At 49.3% G+C, this 22,146-nt stretch overlaps 1 protein-coding gene across 1 annotated transcript in view; it reads left to right on the forward strand.

Annotated features, from left to right (window-relative positions):
* The window catches only part of BIRC6 (baculoviral IAP repeat containing 6), a 1,973,616-nt gene that overhangs the window by 1,792,143 nt on the left and 159,327 nt on the right, over positions 1-22,146 (forward strand). Inside the window, exon 66 of the mRNA XM_085609819.1 lies at positions 19,786-19,996. Coding sequence (XP_085465945.1) covers positions 19,786-19,996 — 211 coding nt within the window. The remainder of the gene's footprint in view (positions 1-19,785; positions 19,997-22,146) is intronic.

Genomic DNA, 22,146 nt, shown 5'->3' on the forward strand with positions numbered 1-22,146 from the left:
AAGTAAAAACCAGTTTTGCCTTAGGCATAAAAGCTCCAAACGGGATTCATCTTCCTCCCATCATTCCTGCTTCAGGAAGAAGTCGCACTCAGGGTCTAAATTTTCTTTTATTTTCCGACTGAAATTCTTTCATGATCCAAGTCTGGACAAGCCCTAGATTTCCCAGGCTGTCGCCAACCCTGCAGTTTAGAGAAGCCGTCCGGGAGGCCATGCTGCAACTCTTCAAGGTGATTCAGAGTCCCTCTGAACCACCTTCAGGGCCCTCAGTAAGACTTCTGCCAGTTGGGCACCCCAGCCTGCACTGATCCCTACATCCACACCTGTGGCAACTGCCAACTAGATTCTGCCTGCTCTGACTCCAGTCTCTGCTCCAGAGGTCCTGACTCCAGATCCATCTCAAACACCGTTTCAGATCTGGAGCCCACGTCAGCCTGACCTTTGCCAGTGTCTTGTTTGTGAATAACTAAGGCTTTTCCTCTGGTGTAGGTAGACTCTAAGTAGTGACGCTATTGTCACCTACTATGATTGAAGCCAAGTCAATTTGATTCCTTTCCAGTGGTCATGAGCTGCCAATGGGTGCCATTATATGGTTTTAACAGCCCAGCTGGATGGTAATTACTTGAGACCACTGGGTGCTGCAGGTTGTTCAGCATGGTTACACCCTTCTGTTTTTTTGTCCACTCCCCTTCCTCTTGCTTCTGTTTTTGTCTAGACTTTGGAAGACTGTGCCTTCGTCCTTGCCCCAGAAGGTCAGTCAGAGAAAGTTGCAGAAAAAAGCAGGGGATATTACTCAGTCCATTTGGTGCCCAAAAAAAGACGGACGCTCAGGCTGATGTCAGACCTTTGGTTCGTGAACATGGACAAGTTCAAGATGACTCTCAGACAGATCCTTTCTGCCCTAGATCCAGGGGACCAGATGATATATTTGGACTTGCATTACACTGACTTTTATATGTCCTTACTGAAGTCTACATATGCTTCCTTCAGTTCATGGAGGTGTCAGAACAACTGAAGTGCACCATCCTGCCCCTCACCCACATTGTGATTTAATCCACCCGACCCCTCCTCCCAACCTCTTAAGTATTTGCAAAGATGATGGTGGTGGTTGCAGCCCATATTCATAGGTTGTTGATGCACTTATTCCCATGCCTTACTGACTGGGTGTTGAAATCGAGCTCACAGTAGTCAGACCTACATTATCTGCAGGCAACCGTCTCCCCACTGTCCTCTGTGGGGTTGCCTAGCAACAGATCAAAATTCCATCTACAACTGACAGAGAAGATTCCCTTCATAGGAGTCATCCTGGACACAAAATCTTTCAAGTGCTTTGAGCTTTGCAGCGAGTGCTGGACATTCAGGTTATGATCTGGTTGTTTCAGGCTCACTCCTGCATGTATGGTTCTGGGGCTTTTTGGCCTCCTTGCATGCATCCTAATGGTTCCCTATATTTGATGCCACATGAAGGCTTTGCAGTCAAACCTCCATCTACAGTGGGCTATGCACTGGGGTTACTTCTTAGACAACATTTGTATCCATGAAAAGGCAGCTTGAGCCCTTCCATGGTAGCAGAGAGAAGCAAACCTGACCTGTGGCAGGCCATATTCCCTGCCCTACCCAGAGCTTACAGTAGCATTGGATGCATCATTTGTGGTGTGGTGCAGTCATCTTGAGGAGGTAGAAATCAGGGACCTTTAGTCTTGGGTGGAGCAGAGACACCATATCAGTCTTCTCGAACAGTGTTCCATTCAATTGGACCTGAACGCCTTTTTCCCATCAATCAAGTGGAAATGGGTCCAGGTCCTGGCAGACAATACAACCGGTATGTGATACTGCAACAAACGACGTGGTGTGGATTTACTTTCTAATCATTTGACGGTTTCGCTAAATGTCAGGACAGATTAGCTCAGCAGACGTCATCTGGCAGTTCAAGAATGGCATCTGCACCCGGAAGAGGTTCAAAGCATCTCTGCCCAGTGGACTTGCCTACGATAGATCTTTTTGTCACCTCTGAGAACATGCAGTGTCATAGCTCAAAGTTCTGAAGAGGATAATGAAGGAGCAGGCTAAGATTATCCTAATAGTCCCAGCTTGGGGCAGAAGAATGTGATGCTCACACCTGTTGAACCAGAGAATTTGTTCCCAGTTTTGTCCGTCTTCGAAAGGTCCTCCTTTTTAAGCAAGAAGGCCGAGTTCTGCTCCAAAACCACCACAACTTACACCTCGATGTGTGGAGATTGCGTGGAACTAAGGGAATTTTATTTGCCCACTGTGATGCATGTTATCCTAGCGGTTTTGTGCTCATCGACCAAGTTGGTTTTTCTGGTCTGTGTGCAAAACTAGTGGCTTTTGTACGAACTATCAGTATGATCCTCTTCAGGCCAAGTTGCCTGATGTGATTTTTTTTTTGTGTCACTGGTCCTGCAAAGCTTTGTTGTGGGCAACATTAAAGATTTGACAGCCTTTGCAGAATAGTAAGCGGCATCTTTCCTTTCTGTTCTTTTAATCCCTGCTTTTATCTTTAAAAAACGTTGCCTATTTACACTGTGATTCCTATGATTTGGGGAGGGGGGGAGGCGTTTTAAACCTGTTGGAGGCTGTTTTTAAAACTGTATTTGAATTTGAAACTGCATTAGTGCTTCCTTTGTTAACTCCTATGGTGGTGGTGTAATTCCACCACTGCGTCACGCTTCGCGTCCCCACTCAAGTGTCTGGCAGTGGGCGGTGCAGCTTGCTCTTTGCTCTGCTCTCTTACTGCTACTTAAGATGAGCCAAGAGCAAACTTGCCATAGGCATGCCTAAGGCAAGCTCATCTGCGCCTGTCAGCATCCCGCACGCAGCCAGCACCAGCCACTATGCTCTTTCTCCGAGTAAATCTAGGGTAAGATTAAAGTACTCGAAAGAGGAGCTATTAGCCCTTAACATCTTGACTATCTGTCTTAACACATTAGTCCCTCACGAGGCTGATACTGTCCCCACCTGCACTCTGTGGGTTTGAGACTCAGCCACATCTTTCAAGAGCTGCCAGTTGTAGCCCTGCAACCAGTCCTAATAAAGACCCTTTCAAAGCTCTCCTCGTAAACGCACAGTCCCTTCCAAAGCACTCGGTCTGCATATATGGCCTTCATTGTGATGAGAAGCCTGATGTCCTTCTTATCACAGAAACTTAGATGTCGGCCTCTTTCAAACCTATCTTGGAACTGCCATCTCTGCAGGTTACAGGATTCAGAATATAGGCCGCGCCAGTGGTAGAGGAGGGTGGTATTGAGATTATTTTTAAGGATAAATATTTATGGCCCACTTTTTTGGATGATGACTTACTGGAGGCCACAGCCTTCAGCTTCTGCCTAGGACTGAATGCCAAACAGTCTGTTGGTGGCTTTTTGATTTATAGACCGCCTGGCCGTTATGCCCCTTCCTGAATATCCTTGATGAGGTTGTGTCAATGGGTCTTATACGCTTATCGAACTTTATCATGCTGGGCCACTTTAACATACACTGAAACTTCTCCTCTGACAAAGACACACTTAGTCTTAATGACATTATAGCCCCTTTAGGGCCCTCTCACACTGTCGCTAATCTCACGCCCACAGGGACACACACTATCGACCTAGTTTTTTCCAAAAAGTGTTTAACTATGTCTGACCCCTTCCTCTTCCTTGGACCGACCATTACCTAATCCATTGTGGATGGCAGGTGGCCCTATATGGAAGCCAAGGAACTTCCTTCACCCATGATTCCTCCGGACAGTCTGCTAAGCGCCCTGGAAAACACTCTACTTAACTCTCCAGACACGCTTGATTCAGACGTACAGGTGTTCGACAAGTGGATTCAGTCATCCGTGTAACAACTAGCCCCCCTCCCCAGACGCACAACAGGCCAAGCTAAGCTCTCTAGCCCCTGGTTTAAGGATACTTTGAGGCAGGAGAAACAAACTTGTAACAAGGCCGAAAGAGCCCAGTGCAAACATTTTAGCTTGGCGGACAAAGCTAAATACAAAGACAGAGCTTTTTTTTTTAACACAAACTTTATTGCATTTATTCATTGTATAACCTCACTGTTGCACTTACACTGGAGAAATAGACATTATTTACAGAAGAAGCATGTTGCAGGTATTATAGAACATTATCAATCATAGATAGGCATTGCCATAGAATAACGCAATTCAACTTAACCCTCCCAAACAGCTGTATGATGCCACCCATTTGTTAGTCGTGGTACTGTGAATTATGAAGCAACAAAACAAGTGTGAAGATGTTGTGGTGTGACATTTGTGTCCTCAGTGCTCTGAAGGAATCGTGGATGAAACTAGTGTCACACCAGTGCGGGACAATCACTAAGCCACTCCAACGTATAACTAATCTGATAGTTTCAAGGAACTCAGGGGGTGTGATCGTATGAGTGACCCTGATGATGCTTGTTTAGCCTGAACAGGCAGTATGTCACTTCTTGTCAGAGACCTTATCTTGTGATCTAAACTTTTTCAGGAGGGCGTCCCATGGGTATTTTGCGTAGTCCCCTTTATTTCTCCCGCCGTATCACGCTACTCTCCGCCTGGTCGCAGTTAATAACCTCTTCCCGCCTTGAAAGCAACTGTGGAGTCTTTGGTGATTTTCAGTGTCAGGTTATCAATAGTTTCACCAGTAATAGGGCCATGTCAGCAAACTACAGCGCTACTTTGGAGTTCTTCAGTCTGGGATATAGCCCCAATAGACTGGAGTATCCCAGGGTGTGGTGCCCATTAGTTTTATTAAGGCAGTTGATATTTCCATCCAATGAGCAGTCAGTGAAGCACATAACCATAGCATGTGCAGGAGAGTGGCATCGGTTGTATGACATCAAGGACGTGAAGGATGCCTTTGGAAACATTCTACTGACTCTTTGTGGAGTAAGCTATGCTCTATGTAATATTGAGAATTGTATGAACTTAATTCTTGAATTACGAGAGACGTTTGTGGGATAAGCTAACAGAAAAGCCCGATCCTTGTCCGAAAGATCACGTGAGATCCGCTTTCCATTTTGCATTCTGGGAGGAGAGCGCTATCAGGAGGTGAGTGCGGAATCCACAGTAAGACCCGCGTACCAGGTGTCTGCCATCTTCCGTAGTGTGTAACGCTTTAAGTGGTGCATGTTCCCTCCCTTCAGGTGCCCAATATCTTCGCATATATCGAAGGATACGGGTGTTTGTGAGAAATAGGTCTTCCTGTAGCCCATGTGCATGTACAAAGTCCCCTTGTGAAAGCAACTTTCTATCCTGAAACAAGGTGCTCAACGTCGTCACTTCTTCCCATTCCCAAGGGCTGGGTCTACATGCTGTTAAATTGCCCGAGGACGTTGGGAGGCCACACATGGGTATTTTTAGTGCATATGGAACCTTGTAACCCATGTAGGTCCTTGCCAGCCTCCCGTACGCCATGGCTATGCGCAATAGAAGGGGGGCTCGCAAGGGGTACCATTGCGCCCTGACAGGAGCCAGTGGAGATGGCCCTGTCCAATCCTCTCCGCCGTATACCTGATCTCAACCAGGTTCCAACTGGCCAGCCAATAAAAGTCACTGTAGCTTCCTGGTGAGGCAGTATGCCTTAAAGTCAGGTGCTCCCTGACCACCCCAATCGGTCGGTAACTGTAACTTTGCAAGGATGAGACTCCGGCGTCCTTTCCCCCAAGCGAGCTTCACTAACATAGTGTTCATCTGCCTGAACACCCAAGCGGTACCACCAGTGGTAGGTTTACAAAATCGTACAGTAGTCGAGGTAGCATGACCATCTCTGCCAGCACCAAGCGTCCAGCCATTAACAGAGTTAATGTGGTCCAGAATGCAACCTGTGAGCCCAGTGAGTTGACTGTACGGACAAGGTTGCCCCCAGGTAGATCCTGCAGCTTCTGATATATTTTGATTTCTAAGTACTGGAACATGTGTGGAGCCACAAGTATAGACCTGGATCAGAGTGGCAGTGTGGGGTTTGTCTGCGTTGATCTTCAGTCCTGATATTATTCCAAATTCAGTTAATAGTTGGGTTATCCCGGCTAACCTCTTTGCAAGAATTAGAGATAGAGGATCATATCGTTGGCATATAAGGATACTGAATCGATCATATGCCCTATAGGAAACCCCCATTCAGCAGCCCCTTGCCGGAGTCGTCATGCAATAGGTTCAATGGCGAGCACAAACGGGAGCGATAATAGGTGACAGCCCTGACGTGTCCCCCGTGAAATTGGATAGGAGTCAGAGATATAGGGCCCCATACGAGCTCAGGCCATGGGAGTTGTATATAATAATGCCACCCATTTCACATACTCCTCTGGGATGCCGTATTTGGTTAATACTGCTTACATGTAGTCCAACCTAGTGTGTCAAAACCTGGCAAATATCTAGGGACTAGCAAAAAGGAGATGATTTTTAATGGATCTGGAGGCACTCAGGCAGTTTACAACCATGCATATCAGTTGCAGAACACCGTGTTGATGTCCAGTTGCGCCGTAGCGGTCCTTAGGCCGGTGTGTTAATGGAAAGGATGGGCGTGGGTGAGACCTTCAGCTAGATTAGACGGACTAAAAGTGTGCCCAATTTATCTGCCTTAGTGTGTGTCCGCAGAGTAGAATCCTTATAGTCTATTGCGCGGTGGCCTTCTATGAATTCTGCATGGGTTATTCTAGCATCTTGCAACTGGTCAGCTGCATTAATCACAACCCTGTCCAAGGACCCCAGCTTGTTCTCTAATTGTGTCAGTTTTTGTACCTCTCTACAGGCTCCCACTATCTCCCCATTAGCGGTGCCCCTGAGGACCACCTTGAAGGTCTCCCACTCTACTAGCGGATATGAGGCAGTGTTTGTCTCAGCAAAGTATGTGTCTGTGCAGGTAGCAAGTGTGTCCCTAAACACTGCATCCTCTAATAGAGTAGGCTGGAACAAGATGGCACTTAAAAACAACTCTAATCTTATCAACTTTACGGAAAGGATTTTCTATGAGGGAAGAATTGATAAGGCAGAATATAACCCAAAAGAAATCTTTAAGGTAGTTAAAAAAAAAAACCTAGGTCCGGTTGCATGCACCACAGCAAGGTTTCTTCAGCCAAGTGGTGTAACTACTGGCCGTTTTCTTAAAAAAAAAAAAAAAAGTGCAGAAATTCAAAAAGTTTAACTGTAACCGGTCACTCAGTCATTGACACTCCACCCCCAACCACCATCATCTGTGAACTTCTCTCCTTTGACCCAATCTTGATGGATGATTCTAGAGTGGCTATATTAAACCTTAAGTGAGGTCCCTGTCCCCCTTTTCTTCTAGTGCAGGAAGTAGATGTTAATAATCCTGTCCTAAACGCCCTGCTGAATAAGTCTCTGTCATCTGAGTAGTTGCTTCTAACTGGAAACAGGCCAAAATTCTGCCTCTCTAAATAAACAAAAAAATCAAACAATGTAGACCCCAATATCCCAAGCAATTACAGGCCTATCTCCTTGCTGCCTGCCCCGTCAAAACTTGTCGAGAGATTTGTGAATCTGCAGGTCTAACATGCTTCTCCACCCTAGTTATTCAGGGTTCAGGCCACAATTCAGTACAGAGACAGCACTTCTGGAAGTCTCTGAGGTGATAAAATGCACTCTAGATGCATAAGGAAAGGCAGCCCTGGTGCTTCTATACCTGTTGACTGCATTTGACATAGTCCTGCACTCCAGGCTGCTCGTCCACCTTTATGATATAGGCATCTGAAAGAAACACGTTAGTTAGATTCCTCACCTTAGAATATCCGCAGGCATCAGACTGGATCCGGAAAGATTTTTGTAGCAATACCCCTTGCACGTCGCTAGGCATCGTCTGCAGCTCCCCGTCCGTCGTTGGCGTCGTGCGCCGGAATGACGTCGTCGGAATACTTAGACGCCGCCCTCGCGCGCTGACATCAGTTCTAATTTTTCCGCGCCAGTAAGCGCCGATCCAGGAAGAGCTTACCCCTAGTCATTTTTTGACTAACTTTTTGACTCTTTTTGGTCTATCGACTCGACTCTGGTGCCGGTAGGATGCCTGGTTTTAAGGCCTGTGACGCCTGTCATCGCCTGATGTCGGTGACGGATCACCATCGCCGGTGCCTTTACAGCCTGGGGGCCGACCACGACACGGAGTCGTGCCCCGACTGTCAGGTCTTGACATCGAAAGCTAGGCGGGAGCGGTCCCGTAAGCTTCTCGAGCTTCGGCACTCGAGCGATGTCGTGTCTTGGGCTTCTTGGAGTGCTTCGACGTACCCGAAGACCCCGACGAGCGATGACGATGGCTGTGGCTCCGCGATCGGTCGTTGGACCTCCTCCTGGACCGGGACCGAGAGCGGCGCCACAGCCATCGTCATCGCTCGTCGGGGTCTTCGGGTACGTCGAAGCACTCCAAGAAGTCCAAGAGACGACATCGCTCTTCGGACACCCCTCGCCGGTCGCGCGACTCGGCCGAGGGTCAGGGTGGTCACACCCCCGCGGCTCCGTCGGAGCCGCTGGAGCCGCGTCCGTCCCCATACCCGCCGGTCCCTGGGACTGACGCGACTCCGGCGGAGGTCAGTGCCTTCCTCTCGGCCATGAGGGGCCTGGCTCCGCCGTCGACACCTGCCGGCGTGCCTTCGGGCCCCGCTGACTCGACTGGGCGACCTCGCGTGCCGGCGGCTCCGGCGACGGCTCCGGCCCAGATGCCACAGGTCCCCGAGGGATCCAGGCCTGGATCTTGGTCGGCGCCTGTCGACCTCACGACGCCTCCTCCGCCGACGTCGACACCGGTTCCACCTCCGACGCCGTCCCCGGGCGACGCCGTTCCCCAGTTTAGCCCCGTTCTGGACCCGACGCCGGCACGGCGGCGCCCGGCGCTGATGCCGGCGCCGACTGGTGAACCCTTCATCTACTGCCCGGCTCCGATCGTTCCTCCTGTTTATCGGGAATCGGATGACGAGGGCGACTGGGAGGGGTATGATGACCCTCTGGACGCTCAGGCCCAACTTTCTCAGGACTGGGCAGAGGAATTGGGGGATGCCAGCGGTCTGGATACCTCCCCGGACGCTGGTTTCATCTCTCCTCCGACTGTGGCCTCGGAGGAGGGTGCATCCTTCTCAGTGGTGCTGCACAAGGCGGCCGAAGCCCTCGGGCTGGAGTTGCCTGCTGTGGCCGTGAGGACTAACGTGCTCAGTGAGGTCCTTCAACCGACAGCAAGCTCCACTGAGCCTCTGCTGCAGTTTAATGAGGCCCTCATTGACGTTCTGCAGGGCACTTGGTCCAAGTCCTCCACAGTCCCTCCTGTGGACCGGAACGTTGCCCGGTGCCACCGCCCTACTCCGGGCGACCCCAGTTTCTTCTCCCAAACACCCCACCCCCGAGAGTCTGGTTATCCAGGCCTCCACCTCCCAATCCTCCTTCCTGTCCGCTCCTCCGGATCGGGAATCCAAGAGGTTGGAGAAGTTTGGCAAGAAACTGTTCTCGTCCCTGAGTTTGGGACTGCGGTCTTTAAATACTGCTTGCCTGTTGGACCGTTATTCCCACTCTCTGTGGGATGCGGTGGAGGACGTGCTGCCCTTGTGTCCGGTGGAGGCCCGGACACGACTCGCTCAAGCTCTTGCTGACGGTCGAGATGCAGTGCGGCATGCCATACGGTGTGGACTGGGTCGGGCGATTTCCACCACGGTGGCGCTTCGGCGTCACGCCTGGCTGTGGTCCACGTCATTTTCGGGGGATGTCCAGAGTTCCCTCATGGACATGCCTTTTGATGGCACTCGCCTTTTTGGGGAGAAGGCGGACAGTGCGCTGGCTCGGTTCAAGGACTCCCGGGCCACGGCCAAGTCCTTGGGTCTTTCGGCCCGCGGCCGCAAAATTCCGCCTTTCGTCCCTTTCGTGGCCAAGGAAGGGGCGCCTCCTCACGTCCGCCCAGCCACCGGCCGCAGACCCAACCTGGTTGCGGACGTGGATTCCGCCGAGGCAGTACTGGAGGTCAACGTGCCAGTCAGTCCACATCCACCCCGGCAGCATCCGCCTCAAAGCCCTCCTAGTCCGAGCTTTCTGGCCCATTCAACGCCAGTGGGCAGCAGAGTTCACCATCACCTGCTCCACTGGCGCTCCATCATGTCGGACAGGTGGGTGCTGCAAATGGTCCGAAGGGGCTACTCCCTCCCCTTCGAGACGACCCCTCCAGCCATGCCACCGCTGCACCACTGTATGTCGGGGGATCATTTGCATCTTCTACGAGAGGAAGTTTCGGCCCTCTTGGCCAAAGAGGCCGTCGAGCGCGTTCCTGGTCCAGAAGTAGGTCGTGGTTGTTATTCCCACTACTTTCTGGTTCCCAAGAAGGGCAAAGGGGGCCTACGCCCGATCTTGGGCCTTGGGAGCGTCAACACCTTCCTCCGGAAGGACCGGTTCAAGATGCTCACTTTAGCTCATGTTCTGGCTGCCCTAGACCCTGGAGACTGGATGGTAGTGTTGGACTTGCAGGACGCTTATTTCCACATCCCCGTCCTGCCGGCCCGCCGGCGTTACCTGCGGTTCACGGTGGGTCAGGAGCACTTTCAGTTCACCGTGCTCCCCTTCGGCCTCACCAGTGCCCCTCGGGTGTTCACGAAAGTGATGGCGGTGGTCGCAGCTCATCTGCGCCGAGCAGGGGTTCCAGTCTTCCCCTATCTCGACGACTGGCTGTTGAAGGCGGGCTCGCCCCAGCAAGTAGTCTCCCACCTCCAGACTACGGCCGACCTCCTGAACTCGCTGGGGTTCTCCATCAATGTGCCGAAGTCGCACCCGAGTCCCTCCCAGAAGCTCCTTTTCATCGGAGCGGTTCTCGATTCGGCGCAGTTCCGGGTCTATCCGCCGGAACAGCGGGTCCGGGACATTCAGGCCCTGATTTCCATCTTCCGGCCTTTGTTCTGGGTTTCGGTCAGGTTGGTTCTGCGGCTTCTGGGGCTGATGGCCTCCTGCATCCTGTTGGTACCTCATGCCAGGTGGCGGATGCGGGCTCTACAGTGGGACCTGAAGTTTCAGTGGGCCCGGCATCGCGGCAACCTGTCCGACCATGTCCTGATCTCGAAGGACACTGCGAACCAGCTGCAGTGGTGGCTCACGAATCGCGATTGGGTCAGCTGCAGATCGCTCTCCCTACCCCAACCGGAGCATGTCGTAGTGACGGATGCGTCCCTCCTGGGATGGGAAGGCCATATGGGAGAGGCGGAGATCAGAGGACTCTGGTCTCCGGCGGAGACTCGGCTTCATATCAACCTATTGGAGCTGAGGGCGATCCGACTTGCACTGAAAGCCTTCCTTCCCTCTGTCCGGGGAAGTGTCGTGCAGGTGTTCACGGACAACACCACCGCCATGTGGTATTGCAACAAACAGGGCGGGGTTGGGTCTTGGACCCTATGTCAGGAGGCTCTGCGCCTCTGAATATGGCTGGAACATCAAGGCATCACCTTGGTGGTTCAACACCTGGCAGCTTCTCTGATGGATGGATCACGAATGGCGTCTGCCAACACTGACGTGGCGCAAGGTCTCTTTCTGCAGTGTGGAGAGCCTTGGTTAGATCTATTCGCCACCGAAGAGAACGCACACTGTCATCAGTTCTGCATGTTGAAATTTCCGAGGCGCACTCGCTCGGCGCCGCTTTTTGTTGCGAGTGGAGTTGCGGTCTGTTGTACACCTTTCTGCCTATACCACTTCTGCCCAGAGTGCTGAAGAAGATTCAGCGCGACCGCGCCCAAGTCATCCTTGTGGCTCCGGATTGAGCACGAAGATACTGGTATCCCGAGCTACTCAGCATGGCGATCGATCCCCCTATCCGACTGCCTCTGCGGAAGGATCTTCTGTCGCAGCAGCAGGGGACAGTCCTCCACCCGCACCTGTCCAGCCTCCACCTCCATGCGTGGAGATTGAGCGACGTCAGTTGACAGCTTTCGATCTTCCTCCCGAAGTCTGTGATGTCATTCTGGCAGCCAGGCGTCCCTCCACTAAGAGGGAATACGCCTGCCGGTGGAACAAGTTTGTGGCATGGTGCACAGCAAAGTCTGTGGATCCCCTTTCTGCCCCTCTTTCTGAGGACCTTCTGTTCCTACTATTCTGGGCCCAGCAGGGCTCTGCTCTGGGCACTATCAAAGGTGGACCCTTTGTCAGGAGGCTCTGTCAGGAGGCTCTGTACCTCTGGACATGGCTGGAACATCAGGGCATCACCCTGGTGGTTCAACATCTGGCGGGCTCTCTGAACGCCAGAGCAGACAAACTTAGCCGCCGGTGCACGTTGGATCACGAATGGCGTCTGAACTCGGACGTGGCGCAAGGTCTCTTTCTGCAGTGGGGAGAGCCTTGGTTAGATCTATTTGCCACCGACGAGAACGCGCAATGTCAGCAGTTCTGCGCGTTAGAATTTCCAAGGCGGCACTCGCTCGGAGACGCTTTTCGTCGCGAGTGGAGTTGCAGTCTGTTGTACGCCTTTCCGCCTATACCACTTCTGCCCAGAGTGCTGAAGAAGATCAGGCGCGACCGGGCCCAAGTCATCCTGGTGGCTCCAGATTCGGCACGAAGGTACTGGTATCCCGAGCTACTCAGTATGTCCATCGATCCTCCGATACGACTGCCTCTTCAGGAGGACCTTCTGCCGCAGCAACAGGGAACGGTCCTCCACCCGAACCTGTCCAGCCTCCACCTCCATGCATGGAGATTGAGCAGCCACAGTTGATGCCATTTGACTTGCCTCCTGAAGTCTGTGATGTCATTCTGGCAGCCAGGCGTCCCTCCACAAAGACGGTATACGCCTGTGGGTGGAACAAATTTGTGGCATGGTGCACAGCAAAGGCTGTCGATCCCCTTTCTGCCCCTCTTTCTGAGGTTCTCCTCTTTCTTCTTTCTTTTCCCCAGCAGGGCTCTGCTCTGGGCACCTTGAAGGGTTATCTTGCTGCAATCTCTGCTTTCTTGAGGCTTCCTGATCAGCCTTCTCTTTTTAAGTCCCCTGATGTCTCCCGTTTTCTCAAGGGCATTACTCATATGTTCCCTCCTGTTCACTTCGTAATGCCTCAGTGGGACTTAAACCTTGTTCTTACTTTTCTGATGTGCGTTCCCTTTGAGCCCCTTCCCAACTGTCCACTTCGTCTACTGACTATGAAAACTGCCTTCCTGGTGGCTATCACCTCCGCTAGGCGGGTGAGGGAGCTCCAGGCTCTGTCAGCTAAGCGTCCCTTCCTTTCGGTTCATCCGGATAAGGTTGTCCTCCGGACCCGTCCTTCTTTCCTTCCTAAAGTCGTGACTCCCTTTCACATTGGGCAATCTGTCACGCTGCCCACCTTCTTTCCGCCTCCGCATCCTTCAAAAGATGAAGAGAGGCTCCACCGTCTGGACCCAAAACGTGCGCTGTCATTTTATTTGGCCCGCACAAGCCAGTTCCGGGTTGACGACCAACTTTTTGTTGGATATGTAGGGGGGAAGAAGGGTAAAGCTGTGCACAAGCGGACCATCTCGCGGTGGGTCGTGTTGTGTATTAAACTCTGCTATTCTTTGGCGAAAAAGGTCCCTCCTGTTGGGCTGCGAGCCCATTCCACCCGGGCCACAGCGGCGAAGACTGTCCTGGGACGGGGAGTCCCCTTGCAGGACATCTGTCAGGCGGCGAAGTGGGCTTCACTGCACACGTTCGCCAGGCACTATTGCCTGGACAGCCAAGTCCGGAGAGATGGCCACTTTGGCCGTTCTGTTCTCCAGGACTTTCTGGTGTGATCTTGGTTCGCAGACCCACCACCGGGGTTGGTATTGCTGGGGTATCTATTCTAAGGTGAGGAATCTAACTAACGTGTTTCTTTCAGATTAACAAGTTACTTACCTTCGGTAACGCTGTATGTGTAAGAAACATTAGTTAGATTCCTCACCGACCCACCCAGTTCTCCCTTTCAGGGCCCTAGATTTTTTGGCACCAGTGTCGGTCTCTTGCATGGCTCAGCGTCCCTGGCGCGGAAAGCTATGTACAAGAACTGATGTCAGCGCGCGAGGGCGGCGTCTAAGTACTCCGACGTCATTCCGGCGCACGACGCCAACGACAGACGCGGAGCCGCAGACGACACCTAGCGACGCGCAAGGTGTATTGCTACAAAAATCTTTCCGGATCCAGTCTGACGCCTGGGATATTCTAAGGTGAGGAATCTAACTAACTAATGTTTCTTACAGATACATCGTTACCGAAGGTAAGTAACTTGTTCATTAGGGCCACAGAGCTGAAGTGGCTGAATTCCTTCCTCGAGGACAGATGGAAAGAGCTTGGTTGCCACCTTCCTGGTCCTGTAAGAGCAGTGTCTTGGTAGGAGTGCCCCAGGGCTCAGCCCTTAGAACGACTATGTTTAACATCTTTATGACCCAACTAGCGGCATTGGGCAAGTCTCTTGGGGCTGAGATACTCTTATGCCGATTTCACTCAGCTGATGTTTTCTTTTAAGACATTTGAGCCTTTTGACCACAATGCCATTAAACCCGGTCTATCATCTGTGTTTCAGTGGATGAGTGTTGACCACCCAAATGTAGCACTGTTAAAACAGAGGTTCATAGCTTTGGCTACAATTTTAATCTCAACCTACAAACACATTGACCGGACGTAGTCCCCCCGCCCAACTTACAGGCTAACGCAGTGAAAAAACTTAGGCGTTAAGTTTGAGTAACAGCTGCCACTACAAAACCAAATCGACACAGTAGTCGGCACGTGTTTTGGTCTTATGCGCACTGCAAAAATATTTTGCAGTTCCTCTGCTTGCCCATGGGGATAACAGTTATCTTGGCTTTGATTGTGTCCAGGCTGTATTACAACAATGCCCTTTATGCAGGCCTCCGACAACATTCGTTGAGGAAACTACAAACGGTCTAAAATGCTGTGGCCCGTCTGGTTCTCAATCTACCAAGCTGAGCTTCGGTTTTGTTGCACCTGAAGAACCTGCATTGGCACAGTGGTTTAAAATGAGGATCCTGTTCAAGACTCTTATTCTCGTGCACAGAGCTTTGTCCCACTCTGGCCCAGAATACCGGTTTTCCAGGATACATCACTAGCCCTCCCATTTGTAAGTAGCCCTGGGGAGGCTGTGTGGGGGGTCTTGAGCCCTGGGGAGGTGGCAGTCCCCATGGCTGTGGGGGGGCATGTATCCCCCCCGTATAGCCCCAGGGAGTTGGCGGTCCCCGGGGCTGCATGATGGGGGCAGACGCCTCACCCCATGCACATTAATTTTCAAAAATATAGCCCCGGGAAGGTGGCAGTCCCTGGGGCTGCGGGGAGCCGCGCAGGCCCCCTCGTCATTATTTTTGCCTGCTCCAACTCGTACGGATTTGATGGGAAAAGAGCGGTGAACATATATATATGATGATCTATTGTGGTAGCAGAAGAAATAGTGTTTTATCTATATTATTAATTCATGTAATGTGATCGTATGTGTGTGTAATCTTCCTTTACAATCCAAGGAGTGGAATGATTTATGTAATGTATTCTTATGAATGTGGTCTCATGTATGTGATCTTTCTTTACTTTTCGAGGAGTGGAATGATTTGTGCAATGTGATCTTATGCAATGTGATCTTCCTTTATAGTTGGAGTGGAATAATTTATGAAATGTGATCTTTCTTTATAATTTAGGATTGGTTATATGTATTTACAAGAGGTGCGTTTTCCACCCAGCATCCTGTTTTTGATTTTCTGAAGGAAGGAGCTATGTTGTATCCTGTTATCTCTAAGTTCCCTGCTGCTCAGCTGTATGAATGTGATGTAGTAGAATGTTCATGAGTGCATGGTTTGTGTGAGTGTTCAGTTGGAATGAGTGGGGCTGGGCAGCAGGATGCTACTCCATTGGGGCAATACTTACCATCTTACTTAAGAAACCTACTAATATAATCTACACTACTGGGTACTGGACTGATTGCCTACTAGGGCTCATCTTCATTTACAAAAGTGCCTGGAGGATTTGAAGTGGTAAGGCATATGTGGTTAGATAGTATCCACCAGAAAGGTTGTTATTGAAGGTAAGTAACTTCTTTATTACTGGTATAGATGTTTTCTCAGCTTATTTCCTGTTGGCATAGGCTCTTAGTGGTCCACTATACAATGCACAGGATTGCACATTTCATTTATTTCTAGACTTAAATAGAATTATAGCAATCTTGGAAACCTGCTGCTTTTACTGTTCCAAGCAACGTTTTTAGGTCTCGCCTAGCATTGGAGCGCGACTGCTCTGCCATCGCTTTGCGAGGCATGCAGTATATATTGTAGTGTGGAAGCTCCACCCACTCTCTGCCCATTGGCTTTTGTCTTTAAATGCTGCCTTCCGATTGGTTTGAGGCTTGTTAGTCCCTCCTCATTCATCATTTGTATCCTTCCACGGCTATTGGCCCCTTTACTTCTAACACTATTTTCTTCCCTGTCTCCCCACCCCACCGCCCCCTCCCGCAGTCTGTGACTTATCACACTCCCCCGCTCCCCCCCCCAACTCCCGTTCGTGTTTTCTTGCCTGTCAGCACTTCCATTTTCAGCTTTTTATAGCCACCTTGAAATATGCGAGTTCAAGATGCGTGCTGTACAAAAACTTCTCGTGTTTAATGAACTAGATTTTAATGTTACTCTAAATATAATAAGACTCTAGGCAACATTCGGGGTATGCATGGCAACTGACGGCTCTTAGTTCACAAATGGCATTGTTGTTGGGTGGGATGAGCAGCAGTGTTTTAACTCATGCTTGAAACGAGCACTTTTATTAACTTCCTCTGAATTCAGTGCTATAATCTTGTGTACTGAGGTGACGCGCTAAAGAAATGCACTTTTTTGAATTCTGAAGAGACATTATCGCACATTTACATCATGTTTACTGTATAATTAACATGCCGATCATTTTCACGGCTCGCCCACTGGCTCGTTTACGCTTGGCTTGTCTCCGGCCGGCTCTACCTGCTAATTAATATATTGGCTCGCGCACCTCTAACAAAAAGAGATGAATGGATACATGACAGTGAGCCCGGTAGATGGTAGAGAAATAGACTGGCAACCAGTACTGTCTAAAACACTGTGAAAACTGACAGGCATTCTGGCATTTTGTTTAGTTAATGTCGATTTTCTCATAGATGCGAGTAAAGTACTCTTAATAACTTAATGAAATCTGCACACTTTTAACTAATTACACCGGGCGACCTTTGACAACTAGGCAATGAATACATTTTCATGTACCCTCGAAGACCCCCTGCCCCCGCCCCCTTGGCAAACTTCATTGCCTCCCAGTGTTTGGATGATAACCAAGACGCAGGAGAGTGAGTCAAATAGTCTAGAAAATGAAAGAGAAGCCAGGAGTCTGATTCACATGCTCCAATCCTGATTGCGTTGGTTAGTCTGTAAGCACTACTTTTATTAATGAGTTTCGCATTAGTAAAGCACCACGGTGTGCATGTGTGGCGACACTTCACCCATGAGGTGTGTCACGGGGGCACCACTGGGGGCACGGCTTCTGACACCCAACCTGAACGGAGGGCTGATTGTTCCTTTACGCCTTGGCCACAGGACTCGTACGGGCCCTTTAATTCCACCAGAGAACCCCGTGGGGAGGAGCCGACTGTCTACACGACAGACCACGTCATCCAATCAGAGAGCTCGGGACCTGGTAAAACGAACCCGGAAGAGAAGAAGGGCGCGAAAGCCGGAGGACGTGAGGAGAGCCGAGAGAAGGAGACGGAGCAGGATCGAGTGAGCAGTGGAGAAGGAGAGACGACTGAAGGAGAGTGCGGAATCCGAGAGACGGCGCCGACGGAGCCAGGAGGCCAACGGATACGCTACTCGCCCCGCCACGTTCCTGGAGGAGCGTGGCTGGGAAAGGTACGTGATCGTATCTTGAGTCTGTCACAAGTACGGGGAGGGTCGAAGTGAATGAGGACGAGGGAGGTCACGGGAGTACGGGGAGTGTTGAGGATTCTTTTTTTTCTGTGGGTCAACCACGCTCAACCCTTCCAGCCTTCTCTGCCTACGTTCACCTCCTTACCTCACCTGAGTTGCACGAGTCGCACGAGTTGGTGGTAGTCCCCGGTGATCCCTCACAACCCCTTTTCCCCTCAAAGCGCCCTTGGTCCCTACAACCCTACTCACCTTTGTGTCCCTCTGTATCTCTTCCCTGGGTCACGGACGGAGGAGGCGGAGACGGTCCCTACGGCAGAACCGGACGGAGAGACGATCCCTACAGAGGAACCCAAAACCGGACATTGACCCCTGGAGCAACAGACCGCATACAGAATCTTAACAGAAGGACGCTTATTGAGCTAATAAAAATCCGATTCATTACCTCATCAGTGGGTCCCTGTGTTGATATACTAGGCGAACCACTCCCCCCGCCATACCGACTCTCACAAGGTGTTTGCCACACAATTGTTGACACAATCCACACTTTGCGTCTTTTTCAATATATTTATTACGAAGTGCAGGACCTTTCCAAGGGATTTTGCACACTACATACATTCACTCCAAAAATAAAACATGTAGGTAAAAAACATTGCCATTTACAACGTCAATAGGTCTAACTCACAAATTCGAGACCTATTTGCATTACAAATGCTTGTTTACTTTAAATCCCTTCGGGCTCCAAGAGACCTTTGTTCACAGCAGAAACAGTGAAAGGAAAACAGCATTGGAATGTTGCTCTCCGTGCTTCTGTCTGCCAGTAGAAGCCCGGAGCACTCCATTGTCTACAGTGGAGTGCTCAACATTCTAATGTTGCTTATATTTGATTAGTTAGTGGTTTGTGGTATATATCTCTCATTGACGATCAGCCATTCTTAACAGATTGCGAGGGGCCATCGTTACAAAGCTAATTTAAGAATATTGTTGCAGCCTTCCTGCATTTACTCTACAACAGCAGACTAAATGCAGGAAGGCGTGGCTAGCCAAAATTGCTAAATTATCAATCGCTTGCATAAAATTCTGCAATTTTATTAAGTAGTTGGTTTTCATTTACAGTGTCCATGGTAAACAAAATCAGACTGAAATGAAAATAACTATAAGACCAATGGCTTCTATCATAATATACAGCATATTAGAAATGCTGGAGATCCTCTATTAGAAGGCGGAATGTGTTGCATGTGAAATTTCACAATGTTAGGAAATCTTGATTGAGCTTCAGCAACACCAGTATGTAAGGTGCAGAAAGCGCAAAAGTACTAAAACACATTAGATACCTGTGCTGAAACTTTCTTTCTTGTAATAGGAGAATGTGTCATTTTTTGGGAAGTACACCCACTAGTTGGAGGCAGCCGGTGTGTTAGTTGACCATCCACTTTTTGCAGCACACTGGATAACTGCATGACACTCAGTAGGAAGAAGGCTATAGTGAAAAAGCAATGAGAAGTGGTATTTGTGATTACACTACTTTAATATTTGATAAAGCTTCCTCTGTATCTCCAACATGTAGGCCGTGCAATATTGGAGCTCTAAGTGCATTAAGTAAATTTTTGATTAGATCATTGCAGACAATATTGTGTTCTAATTGCAATACCTATATGCATTTTGTTTAAGCGTAACACATCTTTATCCTGCAAATTTCATTTAAAATATATAATTTCATGGGAGCAGCTACAAATTTTATAAGTGGATGAGTTCGAAATTGCAGCTACCACATTGGCCCTATTAGTGTGAGTACTTGATTGTGTTGCCATAATGTTCCTTTTATTTGCATTCTTTTAATTTCTGTTGAGAAAAGGAGCTTAGTTTACATAATATGCCAGAGATAGTTGACAATGGCTTAAAAGGGTATGTTCCTTAGATGACTATTGATTTTGTTGCATTTCTGATCCTTGAAACTATGTTTTTTCTAGTTTTGGACATGGCCAGGCATGTGCCGCTATACCGAGCACTGCTAGAACTTCTGCGTGCCATCGCCTCTTGCACATCTTTAGTACCCTTGTTGCTGCCACTGTCTGGTGAAAATGGTGAGGAAGATGAGGAGCAGTCAGAGTCGCAGGCATCTGTTGGCACTTTATTGGCAAAAATGAAAACTTGTGTTGACACATATACAAACAGACTGAGGTAGGCTCTGAGGTTCTTCCAGTATGTTATCTTTAGTATTTTATGTGTGTTCATCTAAAGTAGTTTTATATTTGATTTACAAATCTTGACATCTTTTATTCTGTTAATGACTTTTTAAGTTAGTCCACGAGGTAAATGGGCAACATTGTTTTCTATTTAATTATTTAAATAATTTGTAAAGAACTGTAATCAAATAACATTTGATTAGTGTCTTTTATATGAGTTCATTGTCTTAAATATACATTTATTTTGCCATTTTAGCATGGCATTCCTGATTAATGGAGCTTAATAGGGGTCTAGCTAAAACTATTAAGAAGGGCATTGCCTGGCACAAGATGGAAGTGTGTGCATAAGTCTGGAGGTTTATGCCTGCCAAGGGAAAAGCAATCAGTGCTGTGCCTCCCTTCTCAACCTCCGCTCTACTCTCCAAGCCTGACCTAATACGTGACAAAGAAGGCGGGCGACAGCAAAGACTGGGGCAATGGAATGCGTAGAGAGAAGCCAGATTGCAGCTGGCTGTGACTATGCCCTTACATCATGAAAGGCTTTAAATGGCAGGAGGGGGGCCTCGCCCAAAAGGAAACACCCGCAGAGGGCAGTAGAGAGGACAGGTCACCCAGTGGGCCTTACAGAAAGGGCACCTACCCAGGAGAAGGTGGAGGGTGTGCCCAGGCAGCATCCAGTGTGAAAATATATTGTGATGGGACCTATTGACACCTGCAGAGACAGATCTACAAGCCACAAGAGACCGTGTCTCTGCGGTGAACTTTAACAAATGGGAGGAGTTTGAAGACAAAATTGAGATCCTTGTCTGGCCGTTATGCAGCTAGACCCGGAGGCAAGACCAGCCCCCTTGGAGGGACGCCGGGAGGCAGAAGCTAAAGCTGAGGCTACCTGGGCAGTAAGTAAGTAGCCTCACCTCCCCCTCCCCCCCCCCTTCCAGCCTACTCAAGCACAAAGGGTGATGAATGGTGTAAGCCTAACCCTCCCCACCCACGCGTCCTCCTTCTACCCCCGGTCTACCCATGGAGGCCTTAATTGACTGAATCAAGCGGTACACTGAAAGCACACTCACACTGGTCCTAATGAACCCATATGCCTGCAGAAGTGACCCATTGTATGAAACAGAGAGGAGACCAAACGGAGTGGAGCTAGTCACCGATGGAAGAGCTTAGGCCCTGGGGCGAGATTGGGCTGGCAGTGTACGGCCTGTCAAAGCAAATCTCCCTCTAGATGTATAAACTGGGAAAGAAAGACAGAACCCAGTGATCTTGGAAACTAACAGAGAATGATACAATGAAAGCTTAAGAGCCATGCTACAACAGGCTGCCAGCAAGAAAAAACAATCAAGTTCACCAAGTGAAGTTCACCGGGCAGGTGATTAGGGATTGGAGTACCGCTAGAAGAGAAACAAAGACTTGTTACCAAGGGCTTTATGAGGCAGTAATTCCAAGACATTAAGGCAGAATTCATCTCCATCCGAGAGGACTTGAAATATTACCTAAAATAATTGGGGAAAGTGGTTGTGTATTGGGTCTAAGGGCCGAATCCATGGATCAAACAATGTAGGACAGGTTGCTCTTTTGCAAGAAAAATAGGACTTGGAAAGCTGTTCCAGAAGGAAAAATATTCATATCAGGATGGTGCCACTGGGTATAGAGGGAAACAGTGTATGAATAAAATTAGAAAAGGTGGTGGTATCTTTGATAACAGTGGTTAAATGCAGATATTCCAGGGCCTATCCTTGATCACACTACAAAAGATAGTCCGTAAAACTAGTCATGTTTTTTTGGTGTTGTTTTTTTTAAGAGTTCACTTGTTTTTCCCTTGCAGGGGCCTGACTGCTTCCCCAGACCCTGGCAGTGCAGTGAGAACCCTACATCTAGAATCGTCAGTTGTCAGGGTGCCAAAATGGTGGAACGTCAGTAGGCCCCATCGAAGCAAAGCACTGAAAAAGGAAGAAATACTCATGGGATAGAGGGCAGCCATACACATTTGCAGACAGTAAAATCACTGTACCCAAGGAGAAGAATGCAATGAGCTCAGATAATGGACATTTCTCTTGGTGTCTGACGTTCCTGGAGTGGGCAAGTGGTTTGTGGCAAGGAGGAGGGCCAGATTGTTACATTGGTAGATACAAAACAAAAAGT

This window comes from Triturus cristatus, chromosome 6 (genome assembly GCF_964204655.1).
Source record: "Triturus cristatus chromosome 6, aTriCri1.1, whole genome shotgun sequence".
Lineage (NCBI taxonomy): Eukaryota > Metazoa > Chordata > Amphibia > Caudata > Salamandridae > Triturus > Triturus cristatus.